The sequence below is a fragment of the Numenius arquata genome, chromosome 6 (assembly GCF_964106895.1).
Source record: "Numenius arquata chromosome 6, bNumArq3.hap1.1, whole genome shotgun sequence".
In the NCBI taxonomy this organism is placed as follows: Eukaryota; Metazoa; Chordata; class Aves; order Charadriiformes; family Scolopacidae; genus Numenius; species Numenius arquata.
Genome location: NC_133581.1, coordinates 12,009,675 through 12,026,246, shown reverse-complemented (window position 1 = coordinate 12,026,246; position 16,572 = coordinate 12,009,675). Strand labels below are relative to the sequence as shown.

General features: G+C 38.9%; 1 protein-coding gene across 2 annotated transcripts in view; it reads right to left on the bottom strand.

Annotated features, from left to right (window-relative positions):
* The window catches only part of BTBD7 (BTB domain containing 7), a 36,514-nt gene extending 33,976 nt beyond the window's left edge, over window positions 1-2,538 (bottom strand). For both annotated transcript variants that reach the window (XM_074149652.1, XM_074149651.1), the window contains exon 1: window positions 2,457-2,538. In XM_074149652.1, the coding sequence (XP_074005753.1) occupies window positions 2,457-2,538 (82 nt within the window). The remainder of the gene's footprint in view (window positions 1-2,456) is intronic.
* Between the last annotated feature and the right edge of the window lie 14,034 nt (window positions 2,539-16,572).

Genomic DNA, 16,572 nt, shown 5'->3' with positions numbered 1-16,572 from the left:
CATGCCCCTAGACCATATCTAGCTTTGAACAGATAAATATTTACAAGAAACAGATGACTACCAAGAGGAACTACTTGGGCACTTGACAATGAATAATACTATCTGTCTAGTCCTCTGCATACCTACACATTCTAAAATCTAATTAGAGCGCTCTAGTTAAAAATAAACATCTTGAGCAGATGTACCACTCTAGAAAATGGTGTGAAATCCTCCTCCTGAACACTGTAGACAAAACAGCAAGAGATGACTAGTTCAGCCTTTGCTTAAACAAAATTATTTTTTACAGTAAGAGCATTGCATTATTTTTACTGATTTATCTCCTCTTCATAGAGGGTAAGCAAATTCAGCATTAAGTCAACTAACATGAGAGCTCATCCTATGAAACTACTGTGATAAGCTCATAAGCTCTCAGTTTCTAATATTCATCCTACATTTACAATGCAACATAGTGTAGCGCTTCAATGGTAAAGCAGCAGGCCCAAAACAAATCCATACATCAGAATCCAGTTTCCAGGAATAAGGTAACTAATACATATTATGCAGTTATTTTAACTCTAGTCCTCATATTTCCAGTTCTACTTTGGGGTAGTAAGTAAACCGAATGCCTTCTACATTAAAAAAATAAATCTGTAAAAAATGATTTAACATATGATTAAAACATTATTCTGACAAGAGATTAAAACCTCAGCTATCAATTTAGGATACATCTATTTTCTACTGAGACAGCTACACAAACCTATCACCCAAACAAGAGTCAAGATGACAAAGAGCCAAACTCCACAGAGTGGGAAGAACAGACATACACCTGTGTTGTAGACAGCACACTCATGTAGTGCCAGTATAATATCAGAAGATTCCAGCAAGAATTTTAACCAGACCACTCATTTGCCTTACCTAAGATGAGACCGCCACATGCTTTTATACGTTCCTCCAAAAACAGTCTCTACTACAATTTTCAATAGGTAACAGGGATCAGTAAATTTATTGTGACATACTACATAATGGGTTTCTATTTTGAATTTAATAATGAAGAGCAGCAACAAAACCTTCTGTGGAATAAATAAGTAGAGGAAAGTTTCTGGGGAATTTAATGAAGCCTTTGGAACTTTTCCCTCTTCAAACTTGCTCAGAAGGTGTTTCAGCATGCAGATCTGCCTCTTCTCCGGCCTGTAAGGGTTTCCCTTCATTCAATATAGAGACAGATAAAAAACACCAAGACATGTAATAAAAGCATTTTCGCTGTGACTTTAGAAAGCATGTACATAAACTGGGGCAAACCTTTTACTACTGTTATGATACACTTAAAATACAAAAAGCCTTAAGGGGGACTTTACAGCATGGATATCCAAGACGTTAGCACCAAGAGTTTTCCCTTGACATGCTATGACAGCACACACAATTTTTAGCCCAGAGCACAGGTAACAGTTTGTGGGCTGTCCTCTACCCTGATCTCCAGAAGTTACGAATGTCACAAAAGTGGAGACAAAAGAGAATAAGTACAAAGCAAGTCAATTTTTCCTCTGCTAAGGATATCTCTGTGCTTTCAGTGGTGATTAAGAAGTAACACTGAATATCAATAACTACTTATTCAGCGTTGCAAGTCAAGGCATAAAGGAAAAAAGCGTTTCTAAAGTATTTATGTTATTTACTGCTAAGATCATTCTTCAGACTGTCAGGGTTAGGGTTTTTTTTCTGAGCAAGAGTTATCTTCTCAAAAACTGCCTTCTTTTAGATTCATCACATAGCTATTTATTATTTATAGTGTGACAGTACTTAGATCTACACTGAGGTACTTTTGCTCTAGACTGAAAAGCATACAAAGGTAATACCTGCCCCAGTTATGACTGGGATGAGAAAATAAATTCTTAAGTGCACTTCAACTCACATTTCCAGTTAAGCAAGGTCCTCATTTGTAAATAACACTGTTAGGACCTAAGTACCCCCATTCCCCATTTACAGGAACAGGAAAAGGACAGGAGAAAAAGCTGTCTTCAAGACTGCTTGTTACTTTAACAGGTTTATTATCAGAGACATCCCTTCTAGCAATAAACCAACACTACAATGAATACTGATGGTCAAGAGTTTTATATACTCTAACAGTTTCACAGAAAATATAAGGAGGAAGAATAGAAAACACTAGATATTATGAACAGGTAGCAACAGCTCTTGAACCAGGAAAACTAGCATGCATGGTTTAATTATCAAAAAATCCATTTTATTTTATTTAAATAAGCTGGCATCTGTTCACTAGCAAATGGCAGACCAACTCATGTCATACATAGGCCAAACAGATACTGGACAGTACCAAATTTCACGCACGATTGAGCTTGAATGGATGCAAACTGGTGACCTAAAAAATAAAAGCTCTGCCTAACATTACTGCAAGCAAATCAAATCCAGTGCATTCACAATCCAGCAAGTCATTTATGTAAGTGATAAGATAACTGAAGAGTTACCTATGAATGTCTGTTGTGCCTGTGAATTTCCCCCTACCCTTGGGGAACACGAGTGAGGGTAGTTAGATGCATTAGCACCCATTTTCTTCAGTCACTCAGGCATTCCGCCTGCTGGCTCTTCAATGTATAATCCCATAATCCTTTATAAATCTTCAATCCCAGGTCCAGCATTCTGTTCCTCCATTTCTGAAGAACAAAAAAACCGATAAGTTACTTTATTATTTTTTTTAGTAGATATGATGTGATTTAGATGAAATAAACTCAGCCTCCAGGACACAGTATTTTCATAAATTAAAACCTCAAAAATATTTCCAAGATAGCTTTTTATTTGAAGGATTAAACCAATATCAGAAATAATACTTTTTTTTTTTTCAAAAATAATTTGTAGTTTTCCAAACCATTCACAAATCAGCATGATAAACTGCAATACAGAACAGGATGGCTATCAGAATTTAGCTAAGAAATCTTCAAGTAAGAGTTGGTCTAGACTAGCTACGCTCCTTTAACTATACCGAGACTTTCCATAAACTGATGTGTCTACACATTGTTATAAAAATCCCAAATTGAATTATATTGACTGAGAAAGCAGAATAAAACAATCCTGTTGGAGGTTATACCATCACCTGCTTTTAGCTGCATTTTGATATCATATCATTTACGTAGTTCTCATTCAGTCCTACTTTTCAAGTTTAGACTAGTACCTAGAAGTAGGTTTATAATAGTAAAAATAAGGCCTTTAAGCATTCATCTATTGTTTTGTTAGGCATTTAGCAAGTCAAACCCAAGGAAATTTGAACAAAGGTTCATTGCTGCACATAAGAAGCACATTCTAATGTATTCCTATATTAGCAGTGTTAAAATATTAATACTGCAAAACGAAAGTTACCATAATGGAAAGCTGCCTACCGTCAAGAGAACATGTATGCCCCCATCCAAAACACAAACGCACAGGTAAGAAAGAGTGATACAAAGATAAAGTCTATACTAAGAATTCTTTAGACTTCATTCAATATTGTGAACATGTAAATTCTACTGTGTTGTCACCAGTGTACCTATATTTGCATATGGTCCCAATGTTATCTCCTTTCTGAGTACACCTCTGGCATGTTACATCAGACAAGTAAGTGCCATGCAATTGATTCAAGGAAGAAGCAGCACCATTGCAGTCTCTTCTCCCTGCTTTAATAATATGGTTTTTTTCTGGCACAAGGAGTTCAGAAGAGGGACTTACTGTGACACTGGGGAGGTGAGATGCAATTCTAAGTGGAGAGGCATATCTGGCCTCTTCATCACAAAGGCAGTATGCAAAGCAGATTCTGGGGAGCAGAAAGCGAGAGCCAGGCCAGGAAGGAGAAGGCTGCAAACTGCTGTATGCAGAGGGGTGAGGGGGGAACAAATGCCCCAGGGTTTGAGGGCTGGATACATAAGGAGGAGGAGAAGTAGAGAAGGATTTGGAAACCTGGCTTACAGATGTGGGTATGTGAAAAGGTAAGATACGGGCAAGGGGCTGAAGCACTGTGGAAGCATGAAAGAGTGCATGACTTCCAACCACCTTAGAACAAGGTTGCTAAAATCAGGCCTTTTGGTGTTTGTGGTCTATGACATCAGATGTTTTCTAAAAGAAACCACAACACCTTGCAGTAGACATGACGTACAGGCAGAACGGCTGCTGTAGAGAGCACATAGCCCAGGTGGGTCTCACGCAGCTGCAGCCTACTGATCACTAGCCCAGTTCTGCCAAGGTGGGGGACACAGCCCTAACTCCACAGCAGCTCAGCTGGTACTGTACAAGCCAACTTGAGCCAATCTATAGGCCTGCAAATGCAGAAAGGGGAGCTCCCACACCTGCCCTCCTGAGCTAGGTGGCAATGACTCCTCAACTGCACATAAACCCATGCTTTCCTTGAACTTGTCTCTGCGCAGATTCAGCTTGCTACGCATCAGGCAACAGAAAAATAAGATACCTTCCTATGTGAATAGCGAGCCTGCTTGGGATGAAGCCAGAACCAGAGCACATGCAAAATGGGCATCACACCAGCAAACACCAGTAAATCTTCTCGGCAAACACAAGCTGTTGGATCAGTTCCGTCTTAGCCAATGCACGTAACTCGTTTTCTTCCTTGTGCAGTAATAAGCTGGCTATTCTAAGACAAACAAATCCGTATGAATGCAGACCTCTTCTCCATACATGAAAAGCTCCACTGACTTAAGAAAAAACACTTAGAAAATAATTTCATTAAAACAGTGACACTCCAAGTGATTTGTGTACCCACCCAGAATATGTTACTTAAACACGCCATCCATTTCCAGATGGAATTAGTTATATTCCATACAAGCTTTGTGGAGGCAAAAGTCACCTTTCAGTTTGAATGCAAACTCTCTCACAAATAAAGGCTGCACAGCTATCCCAACAATTTCCCTTTTCTCAGCTAAAATTGGACTTGGTTCATATGGACAAAATCCTGGAATAATGCCATTGCTATTCCACTTTTCTGCGCTCAGCTGTGGTATAATAACTTGACTATTAGATGTCTGCTTGATACTCTTCAGTTCTTCCTGACATGGGAAAAAGTCCAGGGGCTAAGTAAAAGAGGAAAAAGAAAGGAAAAAAAAAAAGCCTTGGGGCTTTCTTTGCTAGCAAACACTAAATATAAATAACAAAGTCTCAGGTTTGAAGTTAATACCTTCCACCTCCTTCTATTTGGCAGCAAGCACGCCCCAGAAGATGGAAGGAATGTGATCAAGGAATATATGCAACTGTTCAATAATACTATTATTCAATGCTTGAATATGCAAAACAACAGGATTTAAATTAACTGAAAAGTGTAAACACTATAAGTCGTCCCTAAAATATCCTTTATATAAAATAATTTTATTCAGAGGCTTATCACAAGAACACTGTTACATATTAAGCCCAAGTGAGTATTGTGCAGAATGAATTCACCCCTAAATTTAAAATATGTAACAAGTAATATGGGACAGTGTAAAAACAGTGCCATATGAAAACTATATACATAAATATATTAATTTATATAAACGATATATGTATATTATGTAAAATTTCTATCTTTCTATGAGTAAAACCAAACATAGCAGGTTTCAGTGAAGGAGGAATTCAATGCAGAGTAGGCACTGTGGTCAGCCACTTACAGAAACCAAAACTTCCTGTACCTCCTTTCAAATTTAACCATGCGCTACTTGCTCATGCCTGTGCTGGCTGACTTCTTGGGAGGACTCTGCATCTTGAATTCAAACATATTGTAGTTCCTAACAAAGTGTATTGTGTCCCATAGGTCAAAACTGATCATAGCTTTAATCCCATTACTGTCCTTAGCCTTATGTATCAACTGAAAGTATGATATTTGTATTTTTTTATTATATCAATAAATTTTACAAGATATTATGGTATAACCCATGTTGTATTTCCCAAACAATTGAAGCTGGCAGCAGTGATGAACTCTGTCCTGGAGGAAGCCCTGTCTGTGTTTGTTCTGGCCCAAATATTTGGTGAACCAGGTAAACTGACCCATGGTAAAGCCAACCCAGCCAGAAAGTTTAAACGGTATCAGTTACCCAACTGATTTGTTATGGCATCACATGAATACTCGTGCCAGCACAGGTGGAAAAAAGAAAGAGGACCACAGGAAGAGCTACTAGAGTCAGGATTGCATCTTTTGACAGCAAGGCATGCTTGAATCACTCATGGATTTAGGTGCTTTTTTTTTTTTGGTTTGGTTTGTTTTGCTAATGTCTGTTTCAGCCTCTACACTAAACGTAGTCTACCCTCACAGAAGACAGTCTTGCACATAACCTGCTGCATCTAGTAAAATGTAAAATAGATCTCAGTTACCACATAAAATGCCAAATCAAAAATGCTGTTTTCTGTGGTGAAAGGCAGCTGTAGATGATGATGAATGTAAAAATGAGGAAACAACCCCAAACCGTAAATTATTAGATTTTTAGCTGCCAAAGGAAAGAAAGATTTCACCTTTCCTTGCAGAAGTTATCTTGCATACCAAAAGCTTCCCTGTTTTGGCTTAGCCAAAGAATTTTTTTCATCTAATTTTAGCCTCAGAATACAGTCATAGAATTTTTTTTGTTTTAAAAAGTACCATCAGGTGAATTTATTCTTGCCTTTCTGTTAAGGGTTTCTATGCACCCACATAAGCATTGTCAAAAGGAAACTAAATTCAACATCTGCTGACCTACTGAAACAGGATCTCTTGTTGAGAGCAACACACACAGATGTGCATTATGTATGTATACATGTACACAAAAAAAAGTTAAACTATGTCAAAGCTTGTTTAAAAAAAAGTCTGCACTGCAGAAATAGTACATGAAGCATGTTATATGAAACCAGGAAGCCTTAGAAGCTAAAGTTACCATCCCAAATGCTACAAAAAGCACAGAAGTTACTTTCATATTATGCTGATGCTTAGAGCAGGATAGAGTTTAAAATAAACACAAATCTAGTTAAAAGTTTCAGTACCTGAAATAAGTTTCTCAGTCTTTTCAATACTTGTCACACTGAACCTAAAATCTTAAGAACCTAAGACAACTTGCATCTGAGGTGTCTGGGCTGACAGCCAGGAATTCTTAGATTGGGAATTCTGATTTAACAAAAAGTCTGTGTACAGAATGGACTTTGGGTTACAGTGACACTTTGTTTATAGTCATCACTCAATACAAAGGTTTCGTAAAATTTTCTGTACTCCACTGGGATCCAATTCATATAAAGGGCAAGGTGGGGAGTGTTACAACATGTTTCACAATCAAAAAACATTTGACTTTTTCCCCTCTAAAATTTTAAAAGCTTTTTGTGTTTCTCCTGGAGTTCTTGCCATAGGATTATAAAATAGCATAATACTAAGATCAAAGTAGGAAATCATATCAAGTACATGTATGCTTGTACCAACACAATTTTTCAGGTTTTACATTTTACTTCACACATTTTAAATTTACTGCAAGTAAATGACAATACAAGTATCACCAGCACACCTTATTCATATTTGCTTACATTTTTATCTAGACCAAAACTGCTATGCTATTTTGCCCCAGCAGTTCAAGTAACAAGGAAGTAGAACTGTAATGCAAGATGAGATGACAACATCCAGCAGTAAATTGGTACATTTGTGGAATAAAAAAAAAATTTTAAAAAATCAACTTTTAGAAGTGATAACCCCAGTAAGGAAATACTTCAACTGAATTTTAGCAAGAACAAACCTCTTTTCACAGTGATTAGGTAGATAAATAACTAAAAGAGAAAGAACTTGTGAGAACAGATCCCTGTCACTGTCCCCAGGGTACATCCCATCCCACCAGCTTGCCTTACCCTAAACCTGCCTCCAATCTGATGCCCAACAGAGAGCCCTGAGCCATCACAAAAGAATTCAGGAACAATCCCATGTTCAGCAGAACAGTTCTACAGCTCCCATCCACTGGGAAGTCTCCAAAGCCAGCCCTGGCCACGCTGGTTGTTATGCAGTAGCACTACTGGAATTACCAGCCTGCAACATCCCAAGGGACAAATGCTTAAAAAATGAAGAGAAAGTTGCTTGTGGCTGGACTTCCAACTGTTTGTTCAGATGTGCATTTATCACCCATCTCATTTTCCTATTATCCTACTGGAGGGAGGCTCTCCAAGGAAGAGGAGCTGACAGTAACTGCATATTACCTGTCCTGACCCTCCCCTTATTTCATGGACGAGGCACTCAAGGAGGTACTGGCATACTCACAGATTTCTCTAAGGCTAGCGGTCTCCAACCTCAAGAGCATACACGCTAAAGGACCGAATGCACGTAGGACAGTGTATCTCGAAGAAATCATGCAATCGGTAAGGAATTCTCTGTTCAAAGGAAACAACTGAAATTTTGAAGGACTAGCTGACTATATAGCCTGACACAGGCAAATCCATGCAAAGCCTATTTTGCCTTCTTTAAAAAAAAAAAAAAAAAACAATCCAGTCATGCAACCAACCTTTATCATTATTCAAAATTATCTGGATGATACAATAGTAAGATGTAGCTGATACAGCCAAAAGGTTCTGGTTTGCATTAGTACTGTACAAAAACAAGGAACAGATAATGTTCTTCATGATTTGGGTTTACGAATCTGTGTTATTTCATGATTTACTACACTGGAAAGAAAGAAAATCCAATAAGCAAAATACTAAAACTTAAGCCACATCAGCAGTTACAGGGACAAGAGGGCAAGAAAAAGCAGATATAACTAGATTACAAAAGTGACGGCATTGCTTAGTGCTTTGCTGAGAATCATGTGTTCCAGCTATCACAAAGAACCCTTTCTTAAAGTTAAGCACGAATTTTAAAGCACTTTCTTTTTCATGAAGTAGTACACTTCTCCATTAAGAAGGTCTTTTAAAAAGGAGGCAGCAAAAAAACCACAGTAATCCTGGCTTTTTATTTCTAGATTTGTTTCACAGGACAGAGTTCTAGGAGGAAAAAAACAAAATAAATAACCTGTACCAATTTTCAACACGTCCTCTGAGGAATCAGAGTGAAAGTTCAAAGCACTATATTCAAATAGAATATGAAGGTGAGTAGTCTTCAAGATATGTACACTTCAGAAGGTGAAAACACTGAGAAGCATTCTGGCATTTGAAAAGACATGGAATGTATAGGAAAAACCCTTCTTTTCAGTGCTGTATTTGCAAACAGTGTTCAAAGCAGGATTTTTGAAGATCAGCAAAGCAATTCAGAGTATGATGTGAATGTGTCACATCCTAGAAGCAATTAAGTCATGTCATCAGCAGGGAGTGACAGGTCAAATCACTAAGCGCACTGCGGACACATGGGACATCAATAAATTTATATTCCCCTACATATAAAAGAAAATCCAGCACCCAAAAAAAACAGACACACAAAGGACACGCAGACTAACTGAACTACAGCAGTACAATCCTGCACAGAATAGGAAGTTCCTCTGAAGCAACTTAGATGTTTTCACATACTGGTAAGTGAATCTTGATCTCTGTACATCGCTGATCCTTCCAGCTGGTTGCACCCACTAATTTACCAAAAGTCTACTCTGATGATACTCACATGAAAGACTCAACTTAAGGTTGAATTCAAAAACATTTCTGTTAGCAAAATCAGCAAGAACTCACTTATTGCCCTCCAGGACTCTCTTGAAGTGAAATGACATCACATATTCTTCAATGACTTTCCATTTTTTAGAAGTTCACTTGAAAGGAACATTATCTGATTCAGACACAAAGAGTCATTAAATCTACCTTGTAAGAAAATCAGAGAAATCCTATCCACCAAATCTTTATCAATATCACTGAACAGAGTAATTAGGAATTAATATATCCATTTACATGGAAAATTGGGATAATTCATCTTAGCCAATCTAGAATAATTACAAGATAGTCTGACACATTGTGATACACTTTGAAGAGTCTAAAGTTTTTTCAAAAGGCCTCTTCTGAGCAAACAAAAACATGCTTTTGTTTTCTAAGAAAGGCAAATCCTTTTTGGTATCATAAATATGTGAACACACCAGTTGTTTAAGACAAACAAAGGAAACTCCGAATTACATTAAAAGTATCTCCAAAAAAGGATCAGAATTTTCAACTAGTTGGATTTCAGCTAAATTCAGCTTCAGATCCTAGGATCCAGCACCAGTCTGGTAAGAGCACTCTCCTCCTCCTCCTCTCTTTCTCCAGATACCATCCATCCTTTATTGCAGCAGTATCCTCAGTCACCTGCTCATTTCTTCCTCCACGCAAAAGGAAGGAGTGCAACAAAAGTCAGAATTCTCCACATGAAGCTGTTCCAGTGTATTTCATTGACTCCCTATTCAAGTACCCCTTATCTGTCAACAGGATTGTTGCTTTTTGCAGAGCAGAGCACACAGTCCTTCCTCTCTGCAGTTTTCACAATTCACGTTTTCATTCTATTTTCTTTGAGAGTGCCCCCCAAAAATCCCTGTTTTATTGAGAAAGGGAATTCCTCTTGTTGCTTGAGCTGTGACCCAACCACAACACAAGATGCTGTTTTCAATTAGCAAGTCTACTTAGACAAGGAAATCTTGGCCGAAACCCCAACCATATGGAAGATCCGTCTCTAGATTTTAGTGCTGCTGCCTTCTCACATCAAGTACCACCTCAGCGGGGTATACCCTACAGTCTCCCAGTACTGCAGACATCTTCCTTTTTCTCCAGCCTCAATTATTTCGCAGAAAGCTATTTACTCTGGGATAGATCTGGGAGCTTCCTGTACACAATAGTACTTCTACATTCACTGAACAGTTACATTCACCACACTTCCTCTCAGAACATGTTTCCTCTAAGAGTATATTAAAGTTACTAATAAGGCAATCCCAGAGACTATGCTCTGCACCTACACTAAGTAAGCAGCACCCATCCTCTTTTATGACGTGCTATTTTCAATTCGCCTTCAAATTCAAAAAAAACATCCTTTTGATCACACAGTTTCAGCTCTCTTATTAACTTTCAGAGCCTTAAGAGGAACAGTAGTTGTCTCTGGTGATGATACTGCTTGGGATTTTCCCAACAATAGCTCCAGCATCCCAGTGTCAAAGCTGACTAAAAATCTGGGACCCACGTACTGATCAGCCTTCCCATATGGGTGAACTGTGTTCATGAATCAGCTTACTGACTACCTCTATCATCTTACTCTGGCTGCAATCAACTCCTCATCCTGCCAGCCAATCATTTTAACAGCAACAACGTCATCTTGTGGTATTTCTGTTGCTTGAAACCATTACCGACAACACTCCTCATTACCTCTGTGTTTCTGCATGATCCTATTCCTTTCTGCACAAGCTTCTGAGATGCCTGGTGACAGAACAATACACACCTTATCTACCTTCCACTGAAAATCTCTGCCCATGGCTACAAAAAAGAGCGGTTACCAATATTGCCATATATTCAAAACAAATTTCCCTACATGCCCCTCCTTCATATACTTCCATTCTTTTTGTTCTGTACACCACCCACTCCACAGATCCTGTTGTCATCACACAACAGCACCTTTCAATCATTCAGCCTTTTCTCTTCAATGTAACAGAAATTTGAAGTACCAGTTGCTAGGATTGTCTCGCATATTTACGGCTAATGGATTCAGCTATTTACAACAGAAGAACTGGAAGGTCAAGCATGGAAAGGTATGGTAAAGAACTCTAAGTAATCTAGTCCACTCCATTTCATGAGACAAATCAGGAATTTTATTAAAGAAACACTGATTTTCCTCGTTCAAGAAAGCATTAAGTCACAGTCATAAAACTGATAATTCAGCTACAGTTTAAATAGTTTCTACAATAATAGTCACAAGCCACAACAAGTCTTGGATCCAACCAAAACTCAGTTCCAATCCGGATTCAAAATACATTATTTGGTGTATGGAAAACCAAATTGTTTCACTGACACTGTGGTTCCATGCACATTCCTTCAGCAGCAGTGTTCACCTCAGCTACTATCACCACGTTCCCAAAGCTCCACCATCATGTCAACCACCAAATGGTATTCTCTTCTGCAGGATTTTTCTCTCCAATGTAATTAGCTCCCTGTACCAGTTTACCAAATGACTCAAGGAGAGGGAAGAACAGCAAGAAAAGGCTGCTTGCTCCCCAGTCAAACACAACATGCAGTTTGACTAATAATCAGTTGGCAGAGCCTTCAAAAAATAAACATTCCCAGTCCCATGCATTCATTCCTACAGCAGAGCTGTCCCCTTTCATTCTAGCAGACATTTGGGAAGCCACATAGTCCTGTCAGGGACCTGAATGGACAGTGTTTGTTTCCAGCTGATCCTCTCCTGTGGCTGCAGCAGGCTCAGCCCTTAAGTACAGCATTGCCTCCATCTTCATTCAGTCAACTACCACTTTCAGTGTAAACATCTTAATGTAAGAGGGCAGCTATAAGACCACTCTTGCAATATGCTATTTCTGCTACCTAGCTCCTAAAAATTAACAGTAGGATAAAGATTACCTTCAAACTGTCAGCAAAGCAAGGGCAGTCCCAGCAGAAACCGACAATTTCCAAAGCAAAGGATTCACCACAGCAGTGCTCACTGTATCCAGCTAGCTGAACAGAATCACAGAATGATATGGGGTTGGAAGGGACCTCTGGAGGTCAGCTAGTCCAACCCCCCTGCCAAACCAGGTCCGCCTAGATCAGGTTGGACAGGAATGTGTCTGGGCGGGTTTTGAATGTCTCCAGAGAAGGAGACTCCACAGCCTCTCTGGGCAGCCTGGTCCAGTGCTCTGCCACCCTCAAAGTAAAGAATTTCCTCCCCATGCTTAGATGGAGCTACCTATCTTCAAGTTTGTGCTTGTTACCTCTTGTCCTGTCACCAGCCACCACTGAAAAAAAGACTGGCCCCATCCTCTTGACGCTCACCCTTTAAGTATTTATAAGCATCGGTAAGATACCCCCCTCACTCTTCTTTTCTCCAGACTAAAAAGACCCAAGTCTCTCAGCCTTTCCTTGGCCTGTACTTGTGTTCTCTATCTGCGCAGTTTGTTCCTCCCTTCAACTAGGCCTTGGTTAACAACCCTTCAGATAGCAGCCATTACTACTAAAGATGGCCATGGGGGTTGTTGGGTTTTTTGAAGGCTTGGAAGACTTTAAATTTGCAGTGACAGAATACTAGGTATTAGTCACATGGGGAAAAAAAATACAAAGTGAAGTTTACGTGTATTTTAATATTTTCCCCTCAATCCAGCAAATCCCTGCACCAATGGGGAGAAGCTCATTGCATATGCAGGACCCCCCACCTCTCAGCTCTCCACAGGTACATCAGCCTGATCTGACACTACCACTGAATTTCAAACAAAAGAGAGAGCTGCACCTTCCCCTCACTCTGCTGCTCCAGCCAGGGGGTCTTCCTGCTTCCCCTCACACTACATACAGATTATATGATCAAGTCATAAGAACAAGTCATTTCAGATGGCTGATCATCACCCCAGTGCCAGAGGGGTGACAGGTAACAGACAGGAAAAAGGGAATTCTTGCAAGTTGGTCTGACTGTCAGCTACAATTGGAACAGGAACCCACAGCCATCAACACAGAGAGAGCAAACTATTGCTATTAAACTGCCTCATGACTCCACAAAGCTATACCCTCGCAGTCATCCTTTTCTGTCTCTCTGAGCTCGGGCCCAGCCTCAACAAGCCACTCTCCCCTGCCCCAGGCACACGGGCAGAGTCCTTCACAGCCGTCGTTCCCGAGGTTCCACTTTCAGCGTCGACACTCCACCTTTTCCCCTTGTCTCCAGACACCACCCACAGTCTCTCCCAGGCTTACTCTGCTCAGTGAAGCAGGCAGCAATACAAAACCAAACTGGAAAATTCATCCTGCATGGTATTTATACAACAATTGACTCATTCGAGAGCTTGTAAACTGGTTATGGTCTGCTGCCACCCTGAGCAAGTCTGAAATTCCTGGTCAAACCCACAGGCTTTTTTCTTTTTACTTAGACACTTTTAATGTACAAAACCACAACTAGAATGGTGATCTTACACCTGTTTGTATAAATCAGTTATCGCTGTTTATATTAAGATTTTAACATTATTTAAAGTTTTGCACATTTAAAAGATTTCTCCTTTTGTTGGGCTTTTCTCTATGGTCAATTTAACTTCATTAGCTTCAGTTAGCTCCAGTGGAAAATTTAAGAGCTACGCTGACTTCAACAAGTAACATTTCTATCATAACATCTTATGCCAAGAAATCTTTCTATGCCATAAACTTCAAAGATCTCAGCCATTTTGAAGATGGATATTTTAGTACATGCACATGAAAGCATGTACAGCAGCAAAATACATTGGTACCACAATGCTCCTCCTCACAAGCAAACTTCAGATACTTCCACAAAGTATCAGAACCCTCAAAAGGGACACCAGTAACCTCAGCTTCAGTAGTTACCTTCGGTAATACCTACATTTAGATTCCATGCAAGTGTAGTGAGAAGTAAATGCTCACAAACTTTGATGTGTGTCCTCCCCAAAAATACAGAAATCCAGTTTAAAATGAAACAGAAAATATACTTTCTCAATGATAAAAGCAATCAATTAAGGAAGGAAACCAGTCTAGTAGTTAGTCTACAATTAAGCTGGAGTTTTGTTTACATTTTCCTCTTGGCAAGAAGAGGAAGTTATGTCTTCCAGATTTCCTGCAACAAGCTCTCTCTGCATTTCTAAACCATTCGTTTTTGTCCTGTAACATGAAAACTCAAGTTTTACAGAACAGTCAAAGGAGCACTGCATATGTTGACGTAACATGTTTTTCCTAAAAAGAAATGCACCAATCCTTCATGCATTTAATTGAATTAATTCTGTAATATCTACATATACCTCACGTACACAGACTTTCTAAGATTGCATAGTTACGAGAGCCTGTGCGGTGGTTTTTTGTTTAACTGTTTGCTAAAGCAAATCTGCCCTTTGAGCAGGCTGATGATATGCCTTAACTCTTCCCTCTCCCTCCATAAGATCTGAAGCTTTTCAGCTGCCCCAGAACATGTGAAAAAATAGATTTTTTTCAAAGTAGTCAAGGAAAAGTTTAAGGAAAGTCTGTTGGACTGTACTAATTAGAGGAGATACTCTGTTAAAGAAACCCATTGCTCTCAATCTCATTTTAGACCAAATTTTGTTAATCTCTTATCCATAACCGTCCTTCATGCTACTACTCTTTCACACTCAAAAGCAAGTGCAAAAGGCAGAAAGGGAAGCCTTTGCCAGTGTGTGCTATACTTCTCAAATAATGGAAGAATCAAAGGATGTTTGGTAATTTTATCAATATATAGAAAAAAAGTCAACGTTGCTTTTTTTTTTTTGGTGGCAAACTCACTTCCCTCTCTACCCAGATGATCATTTCCTCTCCACTCTCTCCTTGCACATTCATATTCAACGAACAAGAACAGTTTTCAACTGGATCAGTCTTCAGATTAACAAAAATAGAAGGTTTATTTTAACTTAAAGGAAACAAGTTAGTCTTGTATATGTGCAAAAAAAAAAAAAGAGAGGCATGTTCCATTTTCTTCCGAATTTAAAACAAGGTGAAACTCAGATTCACAAGATGTTTAAATAAGCACTCTTTAGTGTTGAAGATAGCTAGTGCTTAATAAAATTCAGCCTTGATGCAAGTAATGCCCATTCACAAAATGTGACATTTTAAAATTTAATTCTCCAGAAAAATAAGTTGGTAGCTAAAAACAGAATGAAGGGAGATGGGACGGAGAAGAAATGGAAGATCATCCCTAAGATGGTGGTGGGGAAATATCTAGGTCTGTACAAGTCTGTTAATCCAAACTGGCAAATTTTGAGCCAATAATCAAGTGAGCAACTACACAGTAACAAAATTACTTTGTATGTTCTCAGCGGAGAAACTGTCTTGAGAGACTTACATCAAGATAAAACAAATTTTATTTTCCTTAAAATGGAAAAGCCCTGAGTAGTGTGGCCAGATCATTTGGAAAGTTTCCTTTAGGATCGTACTTCTGAGTAACATAACTTTCAGAAGCCTTGTAATTTAAACCTGAAAACCAACTTCAAATATAAATGTCCAGGTTACAGCATCAAAGTTCTTGGTTATATGCAGTTAAAAGAAAAGCAGTTTGATTCAGTACAGAAATACATAAAAGAGTCACTCTACCAGGGGTTACCACGTCTTCAGGTTTGTATCTTGACTACAAAGCACTATTAGAGAGGGGATAATCTTACACTGTACGACAGCCTTACTACGCTAGAAGGATATTTTGGCCTTTCAAGTCTAAATGCACATTTCCAGTAGTGTTTAATAAAGGACTAAACCTTGCAGAGATTCTAACGACCAAGTAAGAAGCAGGAGGTATTTTCTGATCCAAATCATGTATCCTTTTATAAAAAAAAAAAAAAATTTATCTTTGGCTATACAAAAAAAACCCCACCAAACAAAACAGCCAAGTTGGGATCTGAGAATCTGAGGCAGTAAACACATTCTTATCCAAAATTTAGGTAAATTAGATCTTCCAAATCACTTAGGAAAATAAACTGCAGAGGAGACGGAGACCTGGTACATCGGGAGGGTAAGGAGACTCACAGTGACACTGACCAGCAGCTCCTCATGCTGTTATTTATACATTTATATATGTAT